This window comes from Megascapheus bottae, chromosome 6, assembly GCF_031878675.1.
Source record: "Megascapheus bottae isolate mThoBot1 chromosome 6, mThoBot2.hap1, whole genome shotgun sequence".
NCBI classification, from domain to species: Eukaryota; Metazoa; Chordata; class Mammalia; order Rodentia; family Geomyidae; genus Megascapheus; species Megascapheus bottae.
Genome location: NC_143514.1, coordinates 71,791,589 through 71,815,760, shown reverse-complemented (window position 1 = coordinate 71,815,760; position 24,172 = coordinate 71,791,589). Strand labels below are relative to the sequence as shown.

At 52.7% G+C, this 24,172-nt stretch overlaps 1 protein-coding gene across 1 annotated transcript in view; it reads right to left on the bottom strand.

The window, feature by feature from the left end:
- Positions 1-24,172, bottom strand: part of Hspg2 (heparan sulfate proteoglycan 2) — a 98,952-nt gene that overhangs the window by 42,702 nt on the left and 32,078 nt on the right. The window contains exons 2-34 of the mRNA XM_090335613.1: positions 22,676-22,811; positions 22,112-22,156; positions 17,225-17,334; positions 17,080-17,138; positions 16,676-16,836; positions 15,411-15,461; positions 14,908-15,036; positions 14,439-14,702; positions 14,234-14,353; positions 11,512-11,643; positions 11,249-11,393; positions 11,001-11,152; positions 10,771-10,917; positions 8,174-8,337; positions 7,610-7,789; positions 7,328-7,524; positions 7,070-7,217; positions 6,676-6,803; positions 6,303-6,389; positions 6,161-6,219; positions 5,977-6,044; positions 4,850-4,990; positions 4,576-4,752; positions 4,287-4,466; positions 4,047-4,165; positions 2,866-2,977; positions 2,614-2,727; positions 2,409-2,536; positions 1,980-2,066; positions 1,525-1,574; positions 1,202-1,296; positions 837-977; positions 325-516 (exon numbers count right to left, since the gene is read on the bottom strand). Of these exons, the coding sequence (XP_090191739.1) occupies positions 325-516; positions 837-977; positions 1,202-1,296; positions 1,525-1,574; positions 1,980-2,066; positions 2,409-2,536; positions 2,614-2,727; positions 2,866-2,977; positions 4,047-4,165; positions 4,287-4,466; positions 4,576-4,752; positions 4,850-4,990; positions 5,977-6,044; positions 6,161-6,219; positions 6,303-6,389; positions 6,676-6,803; positions 7,070-7,217; positions 7,328-7,524; positions 7,610-7,789; positions 8,174-8,337; positions 10,771-10,917; positions 11,001-11,152; positions 11,249-11,393; positions 11,512-11,643; positions 14,234-14,353; positions 14,439-14,702; positions 14,908-15,036; positions 15,411-15,461; positions 16,676-16,836; positions 17,080-17,138; positions 17,225-17,334; positions 22,112-22,156; positions 22,676-22,811 (4,218 nt within the window). The remainder of the gene's footprint in view (positions 1-324; positions 517-836; positions 978-1,201; positions 1,297-1,524; positions 1,575-1,979; positions 2,067-2,408; positions 2,537-2,613; positions 2,728-2,865; positions 2,978-4,046; positions 4,166-4,286; positions 4,467-4,575; positions 4,753-4,849; positions 4,991-5,976; positions 6,045-6,160; positions 6,220-6,302; positions 6,390-6,675; positions 6,804-7,069; positions 7,218-7,327; positions 7,525-7,609; positions 7,790-8,173; positions 8,338-10,770; positions 10,918-11,000; positions 11,153-11,248; positions 11,394-11,511; positions 11,644-14,233; positions 14,354-14,438; positions 14,703-14,907; positions 15,037-15,410; positions 15,462-16,675; positions 16,837-17,079; positions 17,139-17,224; positions 17,335-22,111; positions 22,157-22,675; positions 22,812-24,172) is intronic.

The window sequence follows — 24,172 nt, the reverse complement described above, 5'->3', positions numbered from 1 at the left end:
CACAAATGAGTGGAGGAGGCAGAGCTTGTGTTTCAAGGACCTGATGGTTGACAAGGGCATGTATCCTCACTCACTTGCTCGCTCCAATGAACAGTCGGGGGCCATCTTCAATCCCCCAGGCACCCAGGGGTGAAGGACTGTTGGGGCCAACTGACAGACAGCAGAGCTAACACGCACATAAAGGCCACACACAGCACCATGTCCTAACAGTCACGCGGTGGCCGGTGAACTTGTGTTGAGTTCGCACCGACTCTGGGGCTTGCCCAGGGTCTGGCTCAGAGTTGGCACAAGGAAAGGGTTGGGCAACCCGCATGTGTACCCCACCTTGTCTCCTTGGTACAGCTCCGGCAGCTGCCAGTAGAAGGACCCATGGCCGAGGTTGGCGAAGTTGCCAAAAGAGAGCTGGGTCCCATCTGGCAGAGGTTCCACAGTGAAGCCTCCGGTCAGGCGGCTGTTGCGCTGAGGGTTCACCAGAGCAAAGCCTTGGAAGTCTCCAGGGGCGAAGTGGGTGGAAATCTGGCAGCAGATGTGAGGTGTCAGTCTAAGCACTGGGGTGGGCATTTTGATGGGGTTAGGGCATGGGAGGACAAGAAGTGAGGGTTGCAGAGTTTTGTCTGGGAGAGAAATAATGGATGAGTAAGGGACAGCATCCAGCGGAGGATGGTGAGGTGCCGGGCTCAGTGATTGTAGGCACTTGGCAAGGGTTTAAGGGTCACTGGTCTCAGTGTTGAGATGGGCAGTGGTGGGCATGCCAATGGATATCTTCGTAGGCAACCAGGACCGGGCTGGAGCCAGGCCTACAGACAGTAGCAGGCCCATGGCGGCCAGGCTCTTACCAGATGGCGTGTGTAGGAGGAGCTGGCACACTGCTGGGTGACGCCCATGCAGAAGCAAGGTAGGCAGCCATCGGGGTTGCTGGCACTCAGGTAGAAGTGGTGTGGCCGGCAGTGGCTGCAAGTGAGACCTTCCACCTGAGCCTAGGGTGGGAAAATGGAAGATGTGTGCAAGAGAGGGAGGAGGATTTGGGAGTCTCCTGTACCCCAGAAGCCTGAGGCCAGCTTTCGCAACCATTTGAGACAATTCCGGATGGCTCAGAGCCTACCTCACACGCAGCCCCCCGCCGCCGCCTGCAGGTACTGCCTGGCTTCTGTCCAGGACCTGGCAGTGGGCAGCACCAGACCTCTCAGAGCTTTGGACTGACCTTGCATTGGCACTGGCCAGCAGCGTCGCATTGGCTGCTGATGCTTCCCTGGGGGTCACAGTCACAGCTTATCACCTGTGGTGGCTGGCCATCTCCTGTCACGGAGGAAAGCCACAGCTGGAACGTCCAAACTCACCACCAAGCACCTGACGCTCACTGCTCTTTGGGCATGCCCCTTAGCACTGGGAGATGTGGGCATGGCCTCCTCCCATCTCACATGACAGAGGGAGAAGCAGAAGCTAAGAAGGTAGAGCCATCTGTGACCCTGACCTCCATGCTCTACTGCGACCCCTGAGCCCTCCCCACTCCTAAGTCCTACTCACTGCGACAGGGCTGGCCCTGGCTGGGGTCGCCATAGTAACCCGGAGCACATCTGTAGAGAAAGAAAGCAGAATCATAGGAGACCACAGCGAGCTCAGGCCTATAAGGGGTTGACCCCTATAATGCTCAATAAAACCAGCTAGCCTCGCTCACTCATTTTAAGGTGGGGAGACAGGAGACAAAATAGGAAGGGGCAGACCACACAGCCAGTGCAATGACTTCACTGGCAGGAGGGAGGGGTGTTGTAGGAGGCCTAGACAGTCAAGGGGGCTGGGCTGGGCAGTATGCTGTAGGCCAGCAAGTCTGGGGGGCTCAAATGCCAGCTCCAGTTATCAGGAGCCTTCAAAGACCTATGCAAGAAAGAGCAGGAGGCCCCTGGCTCCTCCTGGGCAGGCAGGCTGGGTTCCTGGGGAGTCAGGGAGCATCTCTCCCTCCCCCTCCCCCACATCCACCTCACCTCTCACAGTGACGCCCGCTGTGGCCTGGTGAGCACGAGTGACAGGTGGGGTGACTGTCCTTGTCTAGAAAGCAAGTGTGGGAGGCCCTAGAAGGATGGGGCAAAGTCCAGTCAGTAAGGTAGGGGCCCCTCCATCTCCTTGCCCCTCTCCCAGACCAGGGGAGGAGAGTGGATACATGGGGACATGTCAAGAGTTCCACCAGCATTATCTCACAGTCCTCACACAAGGCCTAGGGCAGCAGACTATTCCCACTGCACACATGAGGCCCCCTGAGTTTGTGAGGGAGAGGGATGGTGCATCGTCCATCAAGTGATGCATCGAGGCACAGTAAGCTGAGTTTAACCACTGCCTCTCAACAGGGCAAAAAGGAGAGATATGAGGGCAGGCAGTGGACATCTCCTGGTAGGGCAGGGTCTGAATTCACGCACTGGCCAGCAACAGGGGGTCCGTGGCAGGGGCAGGGCTGGCAGTCATGTGGTGTCCCTTGCTGAGCATCCCCATAGTATCCCTGTTGGCACTGATCGCATCTCGGGCCCTCAGTGTGGTGCTGGCAGCCCTAGAGGAACAGAACATGGTTAAGGCTGGGCCTGAGGCCATAGCTCTGGGGAGGAGAGGAAGGAGGGTGAGACTTACCTGGCAGGCACCAGTCTCAGCTTCACAGACCTCTGAGTGGCCATGGCAGCTGCAGCGTTCACAGGTGCCCAGGTAGAGGCCACTGGGCATGCGTGTGTAGCCTGTGTCACAGTCCTGAAGGCAGGAAGGTGGCAGAGGGCACTGTGTTGAGGGGTGTTGGGGAGCCAAAGGGGGAGAAGCTAGGGAGTACCATGAAGGGATTTGGCAGGGGAGGCGGGTGAATGGTTGGGTGGGGCATGGCCTGGGACCCACCTGGCAGGATGGGCCACGGTACCCGGGTGGGCAGGTACACTGCTCCACTTCCAGTGCAGGGTCCTGACCAGTGTTCTCAGGCACAGCCACATCCATGCTAATGTCAGAGATCCTACGTGCAGCAAGATACACTATGAATGAGCTCTTGCTCTGTGCCAGGCAGCCAGAGTCCTGGACGCCATCTCCCCAAGTCCTCCCGCCAGCCCTGGCATCATGCTATGGAGCCTGTCCAGGTCTCTGGATGGGGCCTCTGGCCCTCAGCTGCTTCAGGGGCTCTGGCAAACAGCTTACACCTGCACTTTCTCCAAAGAAAAACAGATTACACCACCTGCTTCCTGGGTGGTTCATGACAGGCTGAGGTTAGAGGGCCATTTACATCCCGAGCTCTCTATGGGCAGGGGCTGGGATCGCGCCTGACCGTAGGGCCATACCTCCTTTTCTTCTTCTTCTTGTTTTTTTTTTTTTTTTTTTTTTTTTTTTTGCCAGTCCTGGCCTTGAGCTCAGTACCTGAGCACTGTCCTTGGACTTTGTCAAGGCTAGAGCTCTACCACTTGAGCCTCAGCACCACTTCCGGCTTTTTTCTATATATGTGGTACTAAGGAATTGAACCCCGGTCCTCATGCATGCTAGGCAAACACTCTACCACTAGGCGAAACTACGGGCCTGATATGTCCCTTTCTTGAATTCTTCTATTCTTCCTATTTTTTTTTCATATGTATGCACCTGCCAATACTGGGCCTTAAACTTGGAGCCAATGTACTCTCTCTTAGTTTTTTTGTTTGTTTGGGTATTTTTTTGTTTTCTTTTGGTTTTGGGGTTTTTTTTTGGTCATGGAGTTTGAACTCAGAGCCTGATTTCTGTCCCTGAGCTCTTCTGCTCAAGGCTAGCACTCTAACACTTTGAGACACACTTCTACTTCTGGTTTTCTGGAGGTTAATTGGAGCTGAGACTCTCATAGACATTCCTGCCAAGACTGGCTTCGAACCAAAGATCCTCAGATCTCAGCCTCCTGAGTAGCTAGGATTACAGGTGTGAGGCACCAATGCCCAACATCACTCCTTATTTCTTTTTTAGGAGCCTATTCTAAGACCCCACTAGCTAAGTATAGCACACCACACAGTGAGTGGCAGAGCTGCACTCTATAGTGTTTAGCCTGGGCCTCCTGCCCAGGCCCCAGGTACCTGCTCTCAGCGGGATGCTGGGTGTAAGATGCTTGGATCAGAAGGGCATCAATTCCCGCCAGTGCCATCAGCAGGTGCTCCCGTGTGGCTGGCTGTCCGTCAGGTCGCTGCCATGCTTGCTGCCAAGGAAAAGACATTTGTGTTCAATCTTTGCCATGTTGGGTGCTCTTGCATAGACAGCAGCAGTGGCTACCTTTACCCATGTCCCAGGAAGAGCCGCTGGGCTGGCTGGTGGCTCACCTCCCGGAAGGGTACAGTGAAGGCACTGGGCTGGCCAGGGATGGGCTCCCGAGAGGTGTGGTGCTCCAGGACAATGCCATTACCCTGCAGTACCACCAGCGGCTGCCCATGTAGGGGTGCAGAACTAGGCAGGGGCCGCTGGGTCACCGTGAAGCGCAGCTCTCCGCCATAGGAGGTCACCTGTGATATCCAGTGGACAGGAACTCAGTGGAATCTGCAGTTGGGCTTCCTCCTCATCATGGGGTATCTCACTCTCAGAACTCGTTTCCCCTTTCTCACCCCTGCCCACCTTGTCCCCCCGGAAGTGCGAAGGGAGGCTCCAGAAGTAAGGTCCAGACAGGAGGCTGTGGAAGGAGGAGAAAACCAGCTCCCCTGATGTGGGGGATGAGATGCCTTCACTGGTCGTGTGGGTGCCGGCAGCATTGGTCAGGCTGAACTGGGTGGGCTCCTCAGAGGCCCCGAGGACCTACGAGGGGAGAAGAGAAGGCTGGGATAGACTGTGGCTCAGGCCCAGCCCAGGACACAGCCATCCCACCAATCCACCACCAGCCTTGAGTGAGTACCTGGGCGCGGCTCCAGGAGGAGCTGGTACACTGGCGACTGACACCCATACAGAAGCACTTGAGGCAGCCATCAGGGTTCTGGGAACTCAGGTGGAAAGAGCCATCGGCGCACTCATTGCACAAGCGACCCACCACGTTGTTCTGCAGGTACAGAGCTGGGAGCTGCAGGATACCCCATGGAAGGGGCTGCCTGGAGCTTCCAATTGAATCTACCCACTGTCTAGATGGGACCCAGGGTCCAGGGAGCCAAGGCAAGAGCACATGTGTGAGGATATCACCAACACCTGAATAGTAAATCCCAGTAAATGCCACCATGTTTTTTTTTTCCTTTTCTCTTGGACTGCCAGGGCTTCACCAATAAGCTCAGACTTAAAATAAAGCAACTTGCAGGGTACTGCTAGTTCACACTTAAGCCAGCTGGGGCAGGAAAAGACTGTGAGACTCTTATCTCCAATTAACCACCAGAAAACCAGAAATGGAGCTGTAGCTCAGAGTGGTAGAGTGCTAGCCTTGAACAGAAAAGCTCATGGACAGCACCAGGCTCTGAGTTCAAGCCCCACAACCAACAAAATAAACAAAAAAATAAAATAACTAAACTAATGACTCCCTACAATCTGTGGAGTGTTTCGTGCTAGTTTCTGTGCAGCCATCCTGGTCACTCCAAGTACCTCAAGAGGTAGAAGAAGGTTAACTCCACCCTTCTCAGGAGCAAACTGAGGCTCAGGGATGTGAAATGATTTGCACAAGGACACTCAGCTTCCTCATTTACTCTAGAATGTTAACGAGTCCCAGACTCTAAGACTTGCCTTATTCTTCTCATCCTCTCATGGTCAACACAAGTACTGCTAAGCTTGTGTTCTCACTGCTGAATCAGCAGAGTTCAGACAGACACCACTGGTCAATATGGAGCCTGACAAAGCACAGGGAAGACCGAGGCCTGGTACAGGTGCAATAGCTGCACAAAGCATGACGGGCTCAAATTCAGGGAACTTGACTCCCTAACTGATGCCCCTGCTCACTGCCCGCTGGCCATGGTGCTAAGAGACGGTGGAGCTTTCACCCTCCCTCAGCGTGTGTTGGTGTTAGAGCTCCAGTCTTCTGAGGTTTGGTGTAGAGGGTGTGCATACCTTACAGCTGCAGGCCTCCCCAGTGGTCCCCATGCTGCCTCTCTCATCACAGCGCACAATCTCCTGGTCTGGGACACAAGGTGGGTGTTACGACACAGGACAGACAGACGCAGGGTAGGGCACGTCTCCTGGGGTCCTGGATGGGAGCGGCCAGAAGGTGCCAGAATGGGGCTGAGATACTCACTGCTGGGCCTGCACTTCCCGCCTGGCTGGATGGGATTGCCCTCATACCCAGGGGCACAGCTAGGGAAGAAAAAAAGTATGGTCAGCAGCCCCTCTGTACCCAACCCCCCCAGGCCAGCCTGCTGCCCCCAGCATTCCCTCACCTTTCACACCGACGGCCTGTATAGCCAGGAGCACAGGCGTCACACGTGGCCTGGCCATCTGTATCCAAGAAGCAAGTGTTGGAGAATCTGTGGGTATCAATGGGGTAGTATTGGGGGTCAGGTCTTCCCTGAACACCCCAGGAAATAACAGCCAGCCACACTGACTTATATACTAGATGCATCACATCTCCTCACCCACCTGTGCCTGATCTACAACCTCAGAGCAACCAGCTCATTACACAGTAAGGGAAACTGAGGCCCAGAGAGGCTAAGGAGTGTGGGACAACTTAGTGACCAGGTTAGGAAAGGAATCTGGGCCTCCCATGTCCCTCCCCAGCTGCCTCTGACGAGCTGGAGCTGAGCTGGAGCTGACCTGCGGGAGGCGTCGATGTATGGGCACGGGCAGGGCCTGCAGGCAGTGGCTGTGGCCTTTGTGGCATCCCCAAAGAAGCCGGCCTTGCACTTGTTGCACTGTGGTCCTTCCGTGTTGTGCTGGCAGTTCTAGGAGAGGGCAGGACAGGGAGTGGCTCAGGTTCCACAAAGCAGAACTGGGCCAGACAGGCCCTGGGTGGTCTTTGAGACCATCTAGCTCAGCCTTTCCCATGAGGCTAGAATTCTCCACAACATGACAGCCTACTGATGACAGTGAGTTTAGCACCTCACCTGGTGGCCTGTCCCATGGAAGATTCCATAACTTCATGTGAACTTGAACCCACCACTCTCCCTGTCTGTGTCCACGGCCAGTTCTGTCACCTGGCACTACTCACCAAGCAATGGCCATAGACAGGATCACAGGCGCTGGCATGGCCATTGCAATTGCAACCAGAGCAGGTGCCCAGGTAGGGACCACCGGGCACCCGGGTGAAATGGGTATCACAGTTCTCGCAGGACAAGCCGGAATAGCCAATGGGGCACCTGCGGAAACAGGACCAAAAATGCGGTGACAGGAGCCATGTGGCCTTGCTGCTTTCCCTCTACCTAGGCCAGAGTTCCTGTGGTCCTCAGCCTTCTCCTGGATCAGGCACCTGCACTCCTCCACGCTATGGGCCCGGCCGTGGCTGGTGGTGTGGGTGACAGTGGTGTCCATGGAGATGTCACTCAGCCCCACACTGGCCATCTTGGCATTGTACACAGTCTGGATGAGCACGCCCTCCAGGTTTGCCAGCACCTGTAGCATCTCGGCGCGTTGCACCGGCCTGCTGGACTCGTGCACCCAGTGCTCCTGTGGTGGACCAGAAGCATCCCACATCAGTGCCTTACCAACTTGTATTCCCCCCACCAGGCCTCTAAGCCCAGGCACCTCCTACCTCTGACAGCTGAACCTGGCGCTGGTTGAGAGTCCCGGGATGGGTGGGTGTGTGGCCTCGGGAGAGCAGGCGATATCCAGCACCCACAAGGACCACGTCGGGCCTCTGCACTGGCTCCAGAGGGCCACGTGCCAGCTCATAGCGCACCTTGTAACGCAGCGAGCCACCATAGGAGTCCACCTGGCCAACATGGGATGATAAGGGAAAGCAGCACGGGCACCAGAATGCCCTCATTCTGCCTACCTTGTACTCTTGCCTGGCACTGAGCTGGGCATAGAGGGCTGAGCCCCAGGCTCTGTCTTTGGGGAGTCCATACATGGCAAAAAAATGTGTAATTCTGTGCTGAGGAGGCTAGGATGGGTCACTCAAGTCAGTCTAGAGTGCTGGGATGGTCAGGGAGAACTTCTTGGAGGAAGGGAGGACAGCAGGCAGAGGTTGTACTGGTGCCTCTAAGGTAGAACACCTTTCCCCAGAGCCGTGACCGCCCTCTGCATCTGAAGCACTCAGGACATAACTCCTGAGCGGGTCCAGAGTGCTGTGCTTCAACCCCTCCCAGAGTAGCACCTTGTTGCCCAAAAACTGCTCAGGCAGAGCCCAGAAAGAGTCGTGGGCAAGGAAGCGGCGGGACAAGTCGACTAGCTGGAACTCCTGCAGGACTGTGTCGATCTGCAGCTGGGTAGAGGAGAGGGGTGGCATGCCAGGCTGGGTGGGCATCGTCACGTTCACACCTGTGGGGGGCAGAAGGAGGGGTGAGGTTCATACCAGGTGCTTGCTGAAGCACCAGCCCTAAGCAGCGGGGTTCAGAATGGTGCAAGGTAATGGGGGAAATATCATTCAGAGAAAACCATGGTCTGTCTGTCTTCCCCTCTCTCTCTCTCTCTCTCTCTCTCTCTCTCTCTCTCTCTCTCTCTCTCTCTCTCTCTCTGCAGCAGATTTTTCTCTTCCTAGTCATTTTCATGTCTTTCCTCTTGAAGTTTTAGAGTAGGCTCCTGGAAAAGCCAGTGCTGTGTGCTGATGTCTGGAAGTCTTGTTGGGGACCATAGGGTCAGGGAAAGGTCAAGAAGTTTGTGGCAGAGGGACTTCTCAGAGCCTTTTGTTTGCTAAGAGCTCCATGGGCTGTCAAACCATTAAGATTCTAAATGCATGAGAGAATAATTTTGAGAGGTAACCAAGTTTCCTACAGGCTTCTTTGTGGTTCCTTGATCAATCAAGCAGTGCAGCAGGGAGAGCCACCAGGTAAGGGCTTCCTGCGCAAGGAGAAGAGCCCTCATTGCTAATCTGGTCTTCTGTGAGGAAGAGAAAAATCAAGGTAAGAGGAGGAGCTGCCAGTGGCAGGTGGCAAATGATAGCACTGGTATATGAAACAGTCCTCTTGACATGGGGGCACGCATCCTCTTAGCTGCTCTTTGTTCTCTTCCTAGAGCTGGAGAAGATGGGAATTCCCCACTGGCCTTTACATTTGGGAAAAAAAAGAAACCTAGACAATTCAAAGACTGGGAAAATTACTGGAACACAGCACTGTTCTAAGTGGCTAATGTATACCAATTAATCCTGATCAAAACCTAGGAGGGAGGTAGTATTGCATCTGCATTTTAATGAGTAAATAGATACATTTATTAGTGTGTATGTGTGTTGGCACTTGAAGTCTGGGCCTTCTCTTTCCCTTGGCTTTCCCTGTCAAAGCTACTAGTTGAGTCACAACTCCACTTCCAGCCTTATGCTGGTTAATAGGAAATGAGTCCCCTAGACTTGTCTGGGTTGGTTTCAAACTGATTTTCAGATCTCAGCCTCCTGAGTAGCTAAAGGATTATAGATATGAGCTGTCAATGCCCAACTTAATCAGCTTTATTACTATTTTGGGGGTGGGGGCAGTCTTAGAGCTTGAACTCAGTACCTGGGCACTGCCCTTGAGTTTTCTCAAGGTTAGCGCTCTACCACTTGAGCCACAGCACCACTTTTGGCTTTTTCCTGTGTATATGGTACTGAGAAGTCAAATGCAAGGCTTCATGCTAGGCAAGCACTCTACCACTGGGCCATGCTCCTGGCCTCCTATTCTTTTTTTTTTTGTTTTTTTTTTTTTGCCAGTCCTGGAGCTTGAACTCAGGGCCTGAGCAATATCTTTGGGCTTTTTCCTCAAGGCAGCACTCTCACTTGAGCCACAGCACAACTTCTGGCTTTTCTCAGTATATGGTACCAAGGAATTGAACCTGGATATTCATACATGCTAGGCAAGTACTCTACCACTAGGGCCAAACTCCCGGCCCTCTAATTATTCTTTTGAGATAGGATCTCATTATGTAGCCCAGACTATCTTGAACAAGATCCTCCTGCCTTAGCCTCCTAAGTAGCTGGGTCTGATTCATTCCATTTAACACATGGACAAACTGAAATTCAAGACAGTAAGTTGCAAAAGGCATACAGGCAAGAAGAGACAACATCATCAAGACTGTTTTGTTTTGTTTTTTTGTCAGTCGTGAGGCTTGAACTCTGGGCCTGAGTGCTGTCCCTGAGCTCTTCAGCTCAAGTCTACCCCTTGAGCCACAGCATCACTTCTGGTTAATTAGAGAAAAGAGTCTCATGGTCTTTAGTGCCTGTACTGACTTTGAACCAAGATCCTCAGATCTCAGCCTCCTGAGTAGCTAGGATTACAAGCATGAGCCACTGTGCCCAGCTCCAGGACTGTACTCTTTATGAGTCAAAGCAGTAAAGTGTTTGCTTGGCTTCTCCTAAAAACATTTCCCTTTAGCTGAGTGCTGGTAGCTTGCACCTGTAGTCCTCGCCACTTGGGAGGCTAAGATCCAGTGAATGTGGTTTGAATCCAGCCTGGGCAGGAAAGTCAATGAGATTTTAATCTATAAGAAACCACCAAAAAGCCAAAAGTGGAGTTGTGCCTCATGTAGTAGAGTGTCAACCTTGAGTGAAAAAGCTAAGGGGTAACTCCAAGGCCCTGAGTTCTAGCCCCAGTACTGGCATAACAAGTTTTCCCCAGAAATGCTTTTCCAGTAGAGCTGTTTCTCCCACAGCCCTGTCTCCCTCTCCTGGTGCCAAACTGTCCAGTACATGCTGCCCTCCTATGCTCGTCCTCTCTGTGAATTCCCTGGAGCCTGGTGCACCCTCCCCCACTTCAGCACCTGCCCCCCGCCCCCTGCTGCCCAGCGTACCCTTGAAGTCCTCAGGCCGATCAAAGCGCAAATGGATCTGGTCTCGGAAGCGACGGCTGCTCTGGCACACACTGGTGACTCCAAAGCAGAAGCAGGGCAGGCAGGAGGCACTGTCCTCCAGGTAGAAGTGCCCATCAGGGCAAGGACCTGTGGGCAGCAGGAGCTGTGGTCATCCACTGGCAGACAGCTATGTCCCTTCCCTATCCAGTGCCCACCGCCTGCCAGCCCACCTCGTTGCGGGACGAGCTCCAGCACGCCATCAGGAATGCCAAACACCATGCCCCGTGCATTCATGGCCTCACAGGTGTAGGCACCCTGGTCTGACTCCTTCACATCACGGATGGTGAGTGTGCCACGGCCACCCTCGCTGGTCACTGTTACCCTGGTGGGCCCCAAGACAGCAGTGGCTCAGGGTCAGCACCCCGAGCTGAGCCTCTTCTACATTCCCAGCACCCTCCACCCGGGGCCTGGATGGCACCTGGAGTTGGAGGGGATGTGGCCCCAGTTGAGTCTCCAGTTGATGATGGGGGTGGGGACGCCAATGGCCACACAAGTGAAAGTCACCGTCTGGCCACGGGAAACCTGGATGGACTCCTGGGGAGGGGTCACCACCTGCGGGGGCACTGGGGAAGACCAAACCAGAGTGAGAAAGGTCAGGGGGGCAGGGCAGAGCAGGAAGAAGGACCCGAGGAGGGGACAGAAGTGAGTGAGGCCCCCCTCCTCACTGCACCCCCAGCTTACTGCAGCCAAACTCATCACTGCGGTCAGGGCAGTCGCTCTCCTCGTCACAGAGGAAGCTGGCTGGGATGCACTGGTTGGTAGAGACACAGCGGAACTGCGTGGGCCCGCATATTTCCTCAGGTTTCTTGGTAGCTGGGGGTAAAAACCAGGTAGAGTGAGTATGGGGGCACTGACTGCAAGGCCACCTACCTCTCTTCTCTCTATCCCCAACAGTCCATCCAACCACCTTTGCCAGTGTCATTCATTCACATAACCCCATACCTTTTCTCATCAGGCCCAACCACAGCTGCCACAACATTGTCCACGTCACCACACCCAATCACTCATCTGCTATCAAACAGCCCTTCACATTACCTGTCCTCCACTCATTCCTCCTGCATCCTTCCCCCCCCCCCCAAAGTACAGCTCTGTCTGGCATGTGACAGCCACAGAGACAAGGTCAGTCAATCTGCTGTGGCTAAGGTGTTACCAGCCGAAGGGTTTTGTATTGGGAGTTTGGTCCCAGCATGGTCATGTAGTGAGACCTTTAAAAAAATGGAACCCCAAATCAGGTGCTGGTGTCTTGTGCTACTTAGAAGGCTGAGATCTGGAGGATCAAGGTTCAAAGCCAGCTGGGCAAGAAAGCCAGCAAGATTCCACCTCCAAAATAACCATCAAGTGCTGGGAGCTTGGCCTAATGGTAGAGTGCTTGCCGAGCATACATGAAGATCAGGGTTCGATTCCCTGGTACCACTACATAGGAAGTAGGGCTATGGCTCAAGTGGTAGAGCTCTAGCCTTAAGAAAGCCCAAGGACAGTGCTCCGGCCCCAAGTTCAAGCCCCACAACTGACACCCCCCCCAATAACTACCAAAAAGCCTGTGGCTCAAATGGTGGAATGCCAAGCAAGTGAGCAACTGTGAGACTTCCAAGTTCAAACTCAATGCCAGTTTTAAAAAATGAAAACAAAAAAGGTTTGGGCCTGGTAGGAGATCCTTGTGTCATTGGAAGTGGGCCCACAGGAGGACTGTACGGGAGACCACAGACCTCCTCAGACCTCCTATGTCAAGATGTAAGGACTAGTGGCATGGCTTAAATGATAGAGAACTTGCCTAGCAAGGGAAAGCCTTGAGGTCAAGCCTCAATACTACAATACACACACAAAAAAGAATAAGTGAGATTAAGATATGATCTCTTCCTCTCCTAGTGCTTCTGCCATTTCCATGTGTCATAAAGTAAGCTTTTCTGAAGTTTATTGGAGATAAGAGTCTCGCTGGGCACAGTGGCTCAATGCCTATAATCTTAGCTACTCTGGAGGCTGAGATCTGAGGATCTCTGTTCAAAGCCAGCCAGGCACTAATGTCCATGAGACTCTTATCTCCAAATAACCACTAGAAAACCAAAAGTGGCGCTGTGATTCAACAGGTAGGGCAGCAGCCTTGAGCTGAAGAGCTCAGGGACAGTGCTCAAGCCCAGAGTTCAAGCCCCACAACGGACTCCGTCCCCCCCCCCAGCAAAAAAAAAAGAAAGAAAAGAAAAAGAAAATCCCCAAGACAGACAATCAATCACTTAATCAATCAAAATCAATCAATCAAAGAGTCTCACAGACTTTTCTGGCCAGTCTGGCTGTAATCCTGAGATCTCAGCCTCCGAAGTAGCTAGGATTACAGGCATGAGCTACTGGCATCCTGCTTTCCATCACCTTTTTATTGGTCATAGTGTTCATAATGTCCAAAGCACTGAAAACATGGATGGTTGTGCAATGGAAAGGATGCTGATGTATGGTGGGATAGACAATGGACAGATGAGTGGATAGCTAGATGATGAGATGATGGCTGGATGGCATTCTGGGTGAATGGAGGGGTGGATGAATGAATAGATGATTGTGGACTGATGCAGGGATGAAGAGCTGGGGAATGGATAGATGGATGGTAGAATGCATGGGAAGGTGGAGGGATTGTTAAATGATTAGATGAAATTGAGAGATGGATGAAGAGGTAGCTGAGTTGATAGAGAACAAATAACTCAGAGCTAGGTTTAGATGAAAACCCTCTAGGCCCAAAGTAGGGTCTGAATGTGTCCCCTAACATCCACGGGCTGGAAACCTAATCTCCATTACAACAGTGTCAAGAGACAGGACCTTTAGGTGGTGATTAGGTCCAAGGGCTCTGCCTCATCTGTGCATAATGCTGCTATAAGGGGAGTAGGTTCCTGATGAAAATGATGGTTTCACTCCTCCCTTATTCTGTCTAGCTAATGTGTTGCCTTCTAGCAAGTTTTGACAGAGCCCAGAGGCCCTCACCAGATACAGTTCTTAACCTTCTCAGCCTCCAGAACCATAAGTCAAATAATTACTTTCTCCTAGCTAAGTGCTCACAAGGCTCAACCCTCTCAATAAACTTCTATTGGTTTTAAAGCACTCAACTTCTGACATTCTGTTACAGGACAGCCCCTAGTAAGGCTTAGACTCACGCTCACATCCTGTTATCAGAGTACCAAGTATATCAAGTCATCTGACCCCCACACAAGCAAAAGATAGTGCTTAGAAACATGAAAGACAAAGACAACAGGCCACGGAGCGTAGCCAGCTGCTGTTACAAAGTTAGCTCAGGTCAGACAGGCACCTTGGTATCTGTCTGAAGGCCCTCACACCCAACCAGAGAGGCCAGTGAACCTGCCCAAGAAGGGAACAGGAACAGAGGCCTGGCAGGACAGAGCCACCACTGGGATGTAGGGACACTCACGGCAGTTGGCCTCATCTGTGCGGTCCTCACAGTCAAAGTCACCATCACAGCGCCATAGCTTGAGGGCGCAGTGGCCATTTCCACAAGCAAACTCATTGGGCTCACAGGGTTGAGGGGGCCCTGTGGAGACCAGGTAAGGTTCACTGTGACTGGCTCTCACCAGCCAGAAACCAGTTCCCAGCCCCCCAAACTGTGCAGTGCTTACCACAGTCCAGCTCATCACTGCCATCCCTGCAGTCCTCTTGCCCGTCACAGAGGTAGTCTTTGGGGATGCAGTGGCCGCTGTGGCACATAGCCTCCTGGGGCCCACAAGGCCTGGGTCTGCCTGTTTCAGGGGGCAGAGGCGGGGACCCAGGTACTGCTGCTGGCGGTGGTGGTGGTGGTGTAGTGACGGCATCTGGCCACACTGGAGGAGGTGTGATCTCCACTCCGGAGGGTGGCAGACTGCCGAGCTCAGGGACTGAATCCTCTGTGGACAAGGCCACCAATGTTTAGTAGAGGGATGACTCCTCACCCCTTGCCCCCCACTCCTGTACCCTGCCAGCTCCCTGATCTGTCTCTGCTATCTCTCTTCTCCATCCTAGCCCTAAACTCTCAGAGCCCAGCAAATTTTGAGACCCAAACACAGGCAACTCCCCACCCCCCCAGCACCCACCACCACGCATGCCCCTCACCGCAGTTGAGTTCATCGGACATATCCCTGCAATCTGGCCTCCGGTCACAGCGATACTCCAGGGCCACACATTCATTGTGGCTGTGGCAGGCAAACTCAGCCTCTGTGCAGACTCTGGGCACCTGGGGCACTGTGGAGTTGGTAGGAGTCAGAGGTGGCAGGGACAAGGTAGCTAGAGGTGTAGCAGATGGCACAAGCAGTGCATGGCTTATGTCAGGCCATCGTGGCAGACACAGCAAGCACAAGCCACATTTGGCAGATACACCCATAGCACACATACAGAACAGAGGGCTTGTGACAGTTGGCCTCACTGCCCCTTTCACAGACCTACACACAGGTGACATGCCACATGCATGTAGCCACCATTCCACACATATGCAGCCCATAGCCAGGTCCAGGGAAGACAAGAAGGAGAGAGAAAGCAGACTGCAGGCTGTGCCTGGACAACTGGTTATGTCCTTCTTTTCTCTACCCACTGGGCCTCAGCCGGACTCACTCTCTCACCTGATGTCACTGTGACCCCCACAGAAGCTGGGGGCGTTGGGGGGGTCTGTGCTGGAAAGGAAGGGGTGGTCAGCAACAATGCCACCTGTGACCTGAGGGAGACCCAAGCCTACCCCACATTCCCTAGTCTGGAGACTCACTGAAAAGGTAACCAGAGGGTTGAGCCCCTAAATCTTTTTAGCCTCAGGTCTGCAGGCACCAATAAAGGATGCTAATCTTTGGGTACTTTAATAAAAGTGTTTTTTTTTGTTTGTTTTCCAGTCCTGGGGCTTGAACTCAGGGTCTGAGCACTGTCCTTGGGTAGAGGACAGTGCTCTATCCTCTAGAGCTAGACCTCTATCACTTGAGCCACAGCACCACTTCCAGCTTTTTTCTATGTATGTGGTACCAAGGAATCGAACCTAGGTCTTCACACATGCTAGGCAAGCACTCTACCATTAGGCCAAACTCCCAAAGTTTTATGAGGTGATAAGTTCACTGTAACTTTCCTGATTAGACTACATGGGAGAGAACCTTGACACAGAGAAAGAACTGAAATGCAGACAGGGCTGAGACCCACACCTGTGAGCAATGAACTGACCTAGAGAGGAAAAGACTCAGATGGTCAATATCAGGGATTAAAACAGTGACAAGAAACCTGGGGTGAGCCTGAGCACAAAGGCCAGGATTCTGCTTCAATTGTGGTGTGACTTTAGGCCGGTATGCTGTTCTCTTTTCTCATCTCATCACAGGTTCTGAGCCAGCCAGACTGGTTTACAGGAGCCTTTCCCATGTTCTGCCCCATGCAAGTCTGACAGCCATGGTTCCTTTTTGGGCCTTGGTTCTCTCTTTTTGAAGAGAGGGGGGATATGTCTCCTTTGTGGCCATCATGGGGCACTTGAATAGGAAGCTGGATGTCAGAGCCCCACCCAGCAGAGGGCCTGGCATACACTCAGTGCTCAGGAAACCTCTGTTTGTTACTGAACTCAAGTCTTATATGACCTTGAAATCTCTACAAGAAGTGTTCACTGTTATGGAAGTACTGAGGTCTACACGGAGGGCAGAAGTTGAATCTAATTATGGGTACTTATTAGCAGGAACTGTTTGTTTTTACACCAGCCAAGGCTGCATACTGCTGGACAGGCAGATACAGGAGACAGTAAGCTCCTTGGGCCTTGTAGTGTGCAAACCCAAGCTAGCACATCTCCTGGAGGAGACACTGAAGAGGGCCCCACTTGAGTCTGACAAACTGGAAAAGGTGGCCCCAGGCCTTGGGATGAGCTCACCTGTGCCCAGGCGTCGGAACTGGAACCCCCGGGGGGAGGTGATGTAGGAGCTGATGGAGCCTTGAGACACAACTGTATGCAGCACTTCCTGAATCTGAGCTCCATCTGCGTTCCCTTCGGAGCCCACATCCAGCTCCACAAAGACCCAGCCATCCAGCTCCCTAGATGCGGTAAGGGCAAGCAGAGAGAAAGGGAGAAAGCTCTTCCTCCAGGCTCCTACCCCAATGCTGCGGCACTGCTCCCAGACAGCCAAAGCCATGTAAGGGCTAGATTATTCTGCCTCCAATTTCCCATTCCCACATTGACTCATCCCAACAATTTCTCTCCGTCTTCTGGATATCCAAGCTGGTCCCCTCCAAGTGGCCCCAACCCCCCCCCCCCAGTCCCCAGGGGATGTGTCTCACTTGATGAACACCACACTGACAATCTGGTCTCCAGGAATCTTCAAGTACTCCGACTCCAGCTGGGGAGACATACAACTGTCAGCCCCTGCTAACTCCCCACTACCAACTACCATGCTGGCAGCATCTCGAACCCCCTCCAGTGTACCTTTTCCACCACTGCATCTGACACCTCTCGGAATTCCTTGGAGCCTGCATCCTCCAGCTGAGGACTGTACTCAATGGAATGAGTGAAATTTACCAGGGCCCGGAAATACACTGTGGAAAAGAGGGAGGAGTGAAGCTGGCAGGTAGTGCTCTTGGGCAGATGGGTGAATGCGGCAATAACCCCAGGAGGCTGACACACCTGTGTGCCCGTCATAAGACTCAGCATAAAACACAGAGGACTTGCTTCCCCACCAGGGATAAGGACCAGTTCCTCATCCCTCAGAACTCAGCTCTGCCATTACCTCCTCCAAGAACATTCCCTAACCCCCCCCCCCAACTAGGCTGAGAGCCCTCTGCTGGGCTCTACTGTGCTTCTGCTTTCCTGGCAGAGACCCTTCTATCCTATATGGCACGGATACTGTTGCTTACGCCTGGACCACAGAGCAACACAGTGACAATGCTAAACCTGAGTCAGCCACACGCAGGTACTGGTCACCTGAGTTTCTCTTCCCTTCTTGACAAAATGCATTTACCACCCTGAGTTGTGGAGTAAATGACTCTGGGTTTCTTTTTCTTTTTTTTTTTTTTGCCAGTCCTAGGGCTTGAACTCAGGCCCTCAGCACAGTCCTTGGGATTTCTCAAGCCTATGTTCTACCACTTGAGCCACAGGGCTTTGTGCATGCTAGGCGAGCATTCCACCATTAGGCCACACTCCCAGTCTATGACTGTGGACTTCTATACATGCTCCCTGTACATAGATGTCATTCTGGCCTGAGCCACACACACCCTCAATCATCTCCTTCACACTTGGAGTACCACCATGGTGGGTGGGGACTATGGTCTGCTCAAGTGGTAGAAAACCTGCCTAGTAAGTGCCAAGACTCTGAGTTCATACGTCAATGCCACACACACACACACACACACACACACACACCCCACAACATTTATGAATTAAATTATACATGACAGCCAATTAATGCGAGTCACAAAGGGATTTAAAATATTGGGCTGGTTTGGTTAATCTCATATTGTTCCTATATCTGACTGTGTTACCTAATATATTGTTTATATGTTTGATTATTTGAAATAGGAAAGGGTATGGGGGAAAAAACATGAGAAGGAGCATCAATGTGTGAGAAGTAATGTACCTACTATCTGGCGAATACAACTGTAACTCCTCTGTACATTACAAAAAAAATTTAAAAATAATATTGGGCTGGGAATGTGGCTCAGTGGTGAAGTGCTTGCTTAGCATGTGTAAAGCCCAAGGTTCAATTTCTCAGAACCATATAAATAGAAAAAGTCAAAGTGGCGCTGTGGCTCAAGTGGTAGAGTATTGGCCTTGAGCAAAAGAAGCTCAGGGACAGTGCCCAGGCTCTGAGTTCAAACCCCAGGACTGCTTCCTCCCTCCCTCAAGTAAAAGTAGCGTCCATCCCTGCGGCCGTGGTAAGGGATCAACAAGTTCATGAAAGTAAAAACTTACAAAGGTTCCCAGCACACAGTGGGGTACAGGGTGGGTTGTAATGACTAACGTTGGTCTTTAGGACAACAGATCTGATTTTATTTCTTTTTTTTTAATTGTATTTTATTGTCAGGATAATGTATAGAGGGGGTACAGTTACACTCGTCAGGTAGTGGGTACGTTACTTCTCAAACCTTGATGGCCCTTCTTATGTTTTTGTCTCCCTTTCCCTCCTCCAACCCCGATCTGATTTTATTTCTTCCCATCTTATTCCCCAAACCAGTCTGTGTGCCAGCTCATGTTCTCAGGGCAATGAACTCTACAAATGACAATTTCTGCCTCAATGGAGATCATTTTCTATTGGGGGGGAACCAATGCATGGGCTGGGGGACACATAGGAAGGCTGCGGGGAGGGCCAGCTGAGGTAAAGCAGGTGGCATTTCCCACAGGGGCCCAGGGAAGGACTCTCTTTGACAGTGAAATTTGAAGGAAGGGGTTGGGCCACAGGCCCAAAGCATTCCAGCAGAAGGCCAGTAAATGCAAAGGCCAGGAGGCCAAATACCAGGGTGGAGGTGACAGGGCAGGGAGGGCCTTCCATCTTAACTGACAGGCAGGCCCAGAGCTACACAGCCAATCCAGCCAGCAGCTAAGACTAAAAGGGCCCTCAGGGCACTAAACTGGGTGCAGGAACTGAGAGAGGGTGCTTGTGAGCGCCTGTTTTAAACCACAGTGAATAGCTCAGGTTGGGCTCTTGGGTGGGTGGGGCTCTGTGGGCTGAGTGTGGGGCTGTGGGCTTTGCTACAGAGGCCCCTTGTGATCAGCACAGAGACCCATTGAGAACCCCCAACCCCAGCCCCTGGCCTCAGCCCACAGCCTAGCGCGGGTGAGGAGGCCAGGCCTCTGCCCAGGAATGTGCCCGCTTCCAGAGAGGGGCCAGATCTCTACAAAGATCCTTTCTAGTAGGGCCTGGGAAGGGCTTAGACCTTCCAACATGACCCTACGCCCTACTTGGGCAGGCCAAGGCAAGCACCCTGGGTCATCAGCCTGACCTGTAGCCATGTGCTCATGCCCAGGGGCTTGGGCAGCTGGAAAGGGTGAGTCTGCCTGGGGAAGGGGCCTTCTGAGGCCAGCCCTTTTGCTCCTGGCCTCCTTCTTAGCCTATCTGGAGTGCTCGCTCGAGGCCAGGGGAAGGGTAGAAGGGAGTGTTGCAGCTACCCTGCACCTCAGATGGTGGTGACGAACACACACTGGTCTAGCCCTAGTCCTGGGTGGGCATTCCGCCAACTGCTGATGCCTACTTCTGCTCAGCAGGATTCTCCCAATACACTTTGACCGTGTGTCCAGCCCTGGTTGTTTTCTTAGTCCCTCAGATGGGCCATGAGCAGTCTGCCCTGAGGAGGAGACTATTAGACTCCCATTCTGGCCCTGACCCTGACCCTACCAGAGCCCTAGGGGGAAAAACACCAACGCCTTGACCCACTGTGTTTGGACTGATGAGCCCAGATACAGCAGCGACAAGGGCTCTCCTGGCCCTGACTCAGCAGGAGGAGGAGCCTCAACCTTTGTGACTCATATCACAAGGTCTAGCTGGGAAGAAGAGATGGAAAGAAAGGAGATGAAAGGACCAGCTGCTGAGCAGGAGTGGTGGGGGACACCGAGGGAAGACAGTGCTCTTACCAGGCCCAGACCTGTTACTGACTGAGGAGAGATCTCTTGCTTGACTGCCAACCATTATAGTAGGTGCACCAAGGCAGTCCTGGGATGGCCCTGAGATTACAGTGGGGACAGAGAATGGGAGGTGAGGAGGAGCAGTGATGTTGAGAGTCAGAGGTGTTCAGAGATTGACATAGACAGCAAGAAAGTATAAAGGAGAAAGAGGAATGACCAGACAAAGGCAGAGGAGAAAGAGAAAAAGAGCTGGAGGCAGAGTTGACCAGCCAAAGAAAGAGGGAGAGACAGAATGAGGGCAAAAGAGGCTGGGATGGAGATAGGGAGTAGCAGACCCCTATGGCCTGGCAAGACTGATGGAGAGACAAGAAGAGACAGATCAGCAGAAATGGGAGGGGAGAAGTGGCAGAACCAGGGTTGTCTGAGAGGGCTGCGCTGGAGGGGCTGTGGCAGAGCAAGGGGAACCACAACCTTGCTTGAGGGAAAAGGACAGGAAGCCACCTCACAGGATCAATTCAGGGACTGGGGTTGGGTCAGAGCCCAGGCAAAAGACAAATCAAAGTCCTGGGCATCAGGGAGGTGTACCTGCTACTCCTGGACTGAGATGGCCCAGCTGCTGGATATGCCCCAAGGGCACACAGCTAGCTGTGCCAGATTTGAAGCTAGAGGACTCAGCTTCCTCCTTCAGCTAAACTCATTCACCAGGAAAGGCCCGGCCCTGGTGTTGGGCCCTCCAGAGGGTTACTCTTGGTTCCCTAGCCTGTCCCCACCCAGCCCTTCTCAGGAGGGAGGTGGCCAGCAAGGAACTCTCAGCAGGACAGAGATATCACAGCAGGCCACCCCACAGGAGGCCACAGATGCTGTGAACAGGCAGGGCAGCCCAGATCTCAGCCTCAGAAGAGGCCATTCCCAGGCAGACACCATTCTGGGATGTGGCATGTGTTTGTGGGTCCACCTGACACTCCCAACTCCAGGGCCCCACGAGGCTGCCAGACATTCCTCAGCCCTGCACAGACTAACATGTGGGAAAGCCTCAGACTTTCAGATGCTGGGAAGTCATGGTCAGGTTCAGGCTGCTACAACACTGACCTGGTCAGAACGCCATCCTGTGGCTTTTGGCTACTCATGATAGGCCAGCTGAAAAGTGTTAGGTCCTCCTAGAAGAAATGATTTCTTCCCTAGGCTCTCTCCCCCTGTACCCTGGAAATCCCTGCCTAGCACCTGTAACCCTGGCAACTAGCATGCCTGGGAACAGTGGGAGGTCCCCACTCTGGGATCACATCTACTTCTGCTGTGGCTATACCCCTCCCCCTATATAATCTCTCACTTCTCGCCATAAGCTCTCTTGCTCGCCTGACTCCATCTTGGGCGGCAGGAGTCTGCTCTTTCTTCATGCAATAAACCCTCTTCTGAACTGCATGGAGTTTCCTTTCGGCAGACCTTACAAAAAGAAGTACCCCAGCCTCTGAGAGGCCCAGGCGCTCTGAACACAGAGTGGCTGCCTGGCGTTTAGCCTTGCCTGCCCTGTGCCTTGTGCCTGCGACACAACCATCCCCAATCACGGAGACTTGCTAACCAGTATACACAACTGTCACCCAGAAAAGGGTCCACTCCCACATCTCTTACAGTGTGCCCTTCACCCCAGGAGCCCTCGAGGCCCTCAGCCCCCAAGGATAGAGTCTCTGTGGCCAGGAGATCTGCTCTGAGGTTTCTCCAGGAGTCAGGATGGGGATTCACAGAAAAGCCACAGCAACTTACCCATGTGGAAGTCCCCACTGCCCAGGTCTCCGCTGCCCAGACCATCTGTAAACAACAGAGATTTATTCAACAACAACAACTATCAGCTGACCACCTCTGGGTATCATCAGGCAATGTTGTGGGCCCTTGGCATATAGTGGGGAAGGGGCATGAAACACACACTGGTCACCTTCCCCCATGCTTAGGGAGTGCTGGCCGTACAAGTGGAAGCTTCTACTGGAGAGGGTGTGGACCAAGGTCTCAAACTCTAAGTACTCAGTGATTCTTCTATGGGTGGGACAGAGTAGCCAGGTAAGCCTGGCCTCCAAGCAAAGACAAGGAAGGAAAGGAGAAGGATAGGCCATTGTCCTGTATGATACTCTGCCAGCCACAGAGAGAATCAGCGGCTAGCCCAATATTGTCACATAGCAGAGCACACCAGGGTCACCAGGACCAGGCCTCAGGACATTAGACCCACTTACTGAAACACTGTTTGGGTGACCTTCATGAGGCCGCCTGGAGGCCCAGTGGAAAACAACCACAGACACCTTTCCCCTTCACTCCTCACACAGGACCCTTGCTCACCTCCTGATGCATCATCAGCCAGCAAGTCTTCATCATCAGAGAGGTATGAATAGCTCCAGCCAGTCCGGCCCGCTGTGACAGTCTCTGTGTCTTCAGGCAGAGACAGGCCATCGTACGCTCTCAGCCCGTAGGTCACCTGTGGGAAATGACAGCCCAGCGAGTCATACTGTCCAGCTGTTGCCAAGCTCCAGTAGTTCCCTTCTCCTCAATTCAGGGAGATCCATAATTCTACCCCCAGGGGTTAAGTTAGATTTAGTTTTGCTGAAATAGGCAGACTGGGGCTGAACCACCATTTGTGACTCAGCTTCCCCAAATCCCCATAGACCCTAAAGGTCTCAGAGCCCAACCGTGCAAATTCCTAATGCTGACAGCAAACCAAAAGTCCATTGTACTCACAAATTGATATACTGAATTGGAACCATTTTGCAAAATTACTTAACAAGCCAATCGCCAGTGGCTCACATTTGTAATCCTAGCCACTCAAGAGACTGAGATCTGTAAGGATCATGATTTGAAGCCAGTGGGGCAGGAAATCCGTGACATTCTTTTTCTTTTTCAATATATATATATATTTTTTTTTTAATTTAATTTTATTGTCAGGATGATTGGTTTACAGTTACATATGGAAGGTAGTGAGTGTAGTGAGTACATTTCTTCTCAAACATTGTTATGTTCTTCCATGAGATTCTCCAATTAACCACCAAAATGCCTACAATGGAGCTATGGCTCAAATGGGAGATTGCCAGCCTTGAGCAACCCTTCTCAACCATCTCCTGGGGTACGGAGCCTGGGCCCTACAGACTCCCATTGTGACAGTACGTGGAAGGTTCAGTCTCATCTTCCTCAGCACCAACCAGTAATTAAATGAATGCCAAGTGTCTTCACCTGGACCCAGCTTTTCTTCCTGGTGATGACTGGCTTTGGAGGCACGCCTCCTCCACACAGTCATCCCTTCCTTCTCCCCCAGGCTTTGAGTCCCTGTGACAGTGGCTGGGCACCAACTGGTCTTTGTGTTGTCAGGGTTCCTGAGGCTTGGGGAAGACCTGCACTGCCCACACGTGACCATGGCCTACAGTCCCAGTGTACTGCCACCTCTCTCCACAGGAGATCCGGTCTGTTCTCATTCTGAGTGGTGACCAAGGACTTTTGAACCATATCTATGAGTTGTCATCTAAGGGTGTGGCTTTAGAACTTGTAAGACTAATTTTTAAAAATACTGATTTTTGGTTCCCTTCTCAGAGTTCTGAGTCATCCAGATTGATTAAGATTGTGCATGACTAGGGGACCCTGACAGCTGCAGAGTAAGAACAAGACCAGGGGTTCAGCCTCCTTTCCTGGCTAGGAGTGAAGGGAAATGCTTCTGTTGGCTAGAAGGTGGGCTTGGGGCAGGCCATGATGGATACAGGGAGAATATGAGGCTAGGGCTGGCGCAGGGGCATGGGCTTTGGTGGGTGAAGGGAGTTTAGATCCTTCCCAGTATGGCCACATACTCTGCTC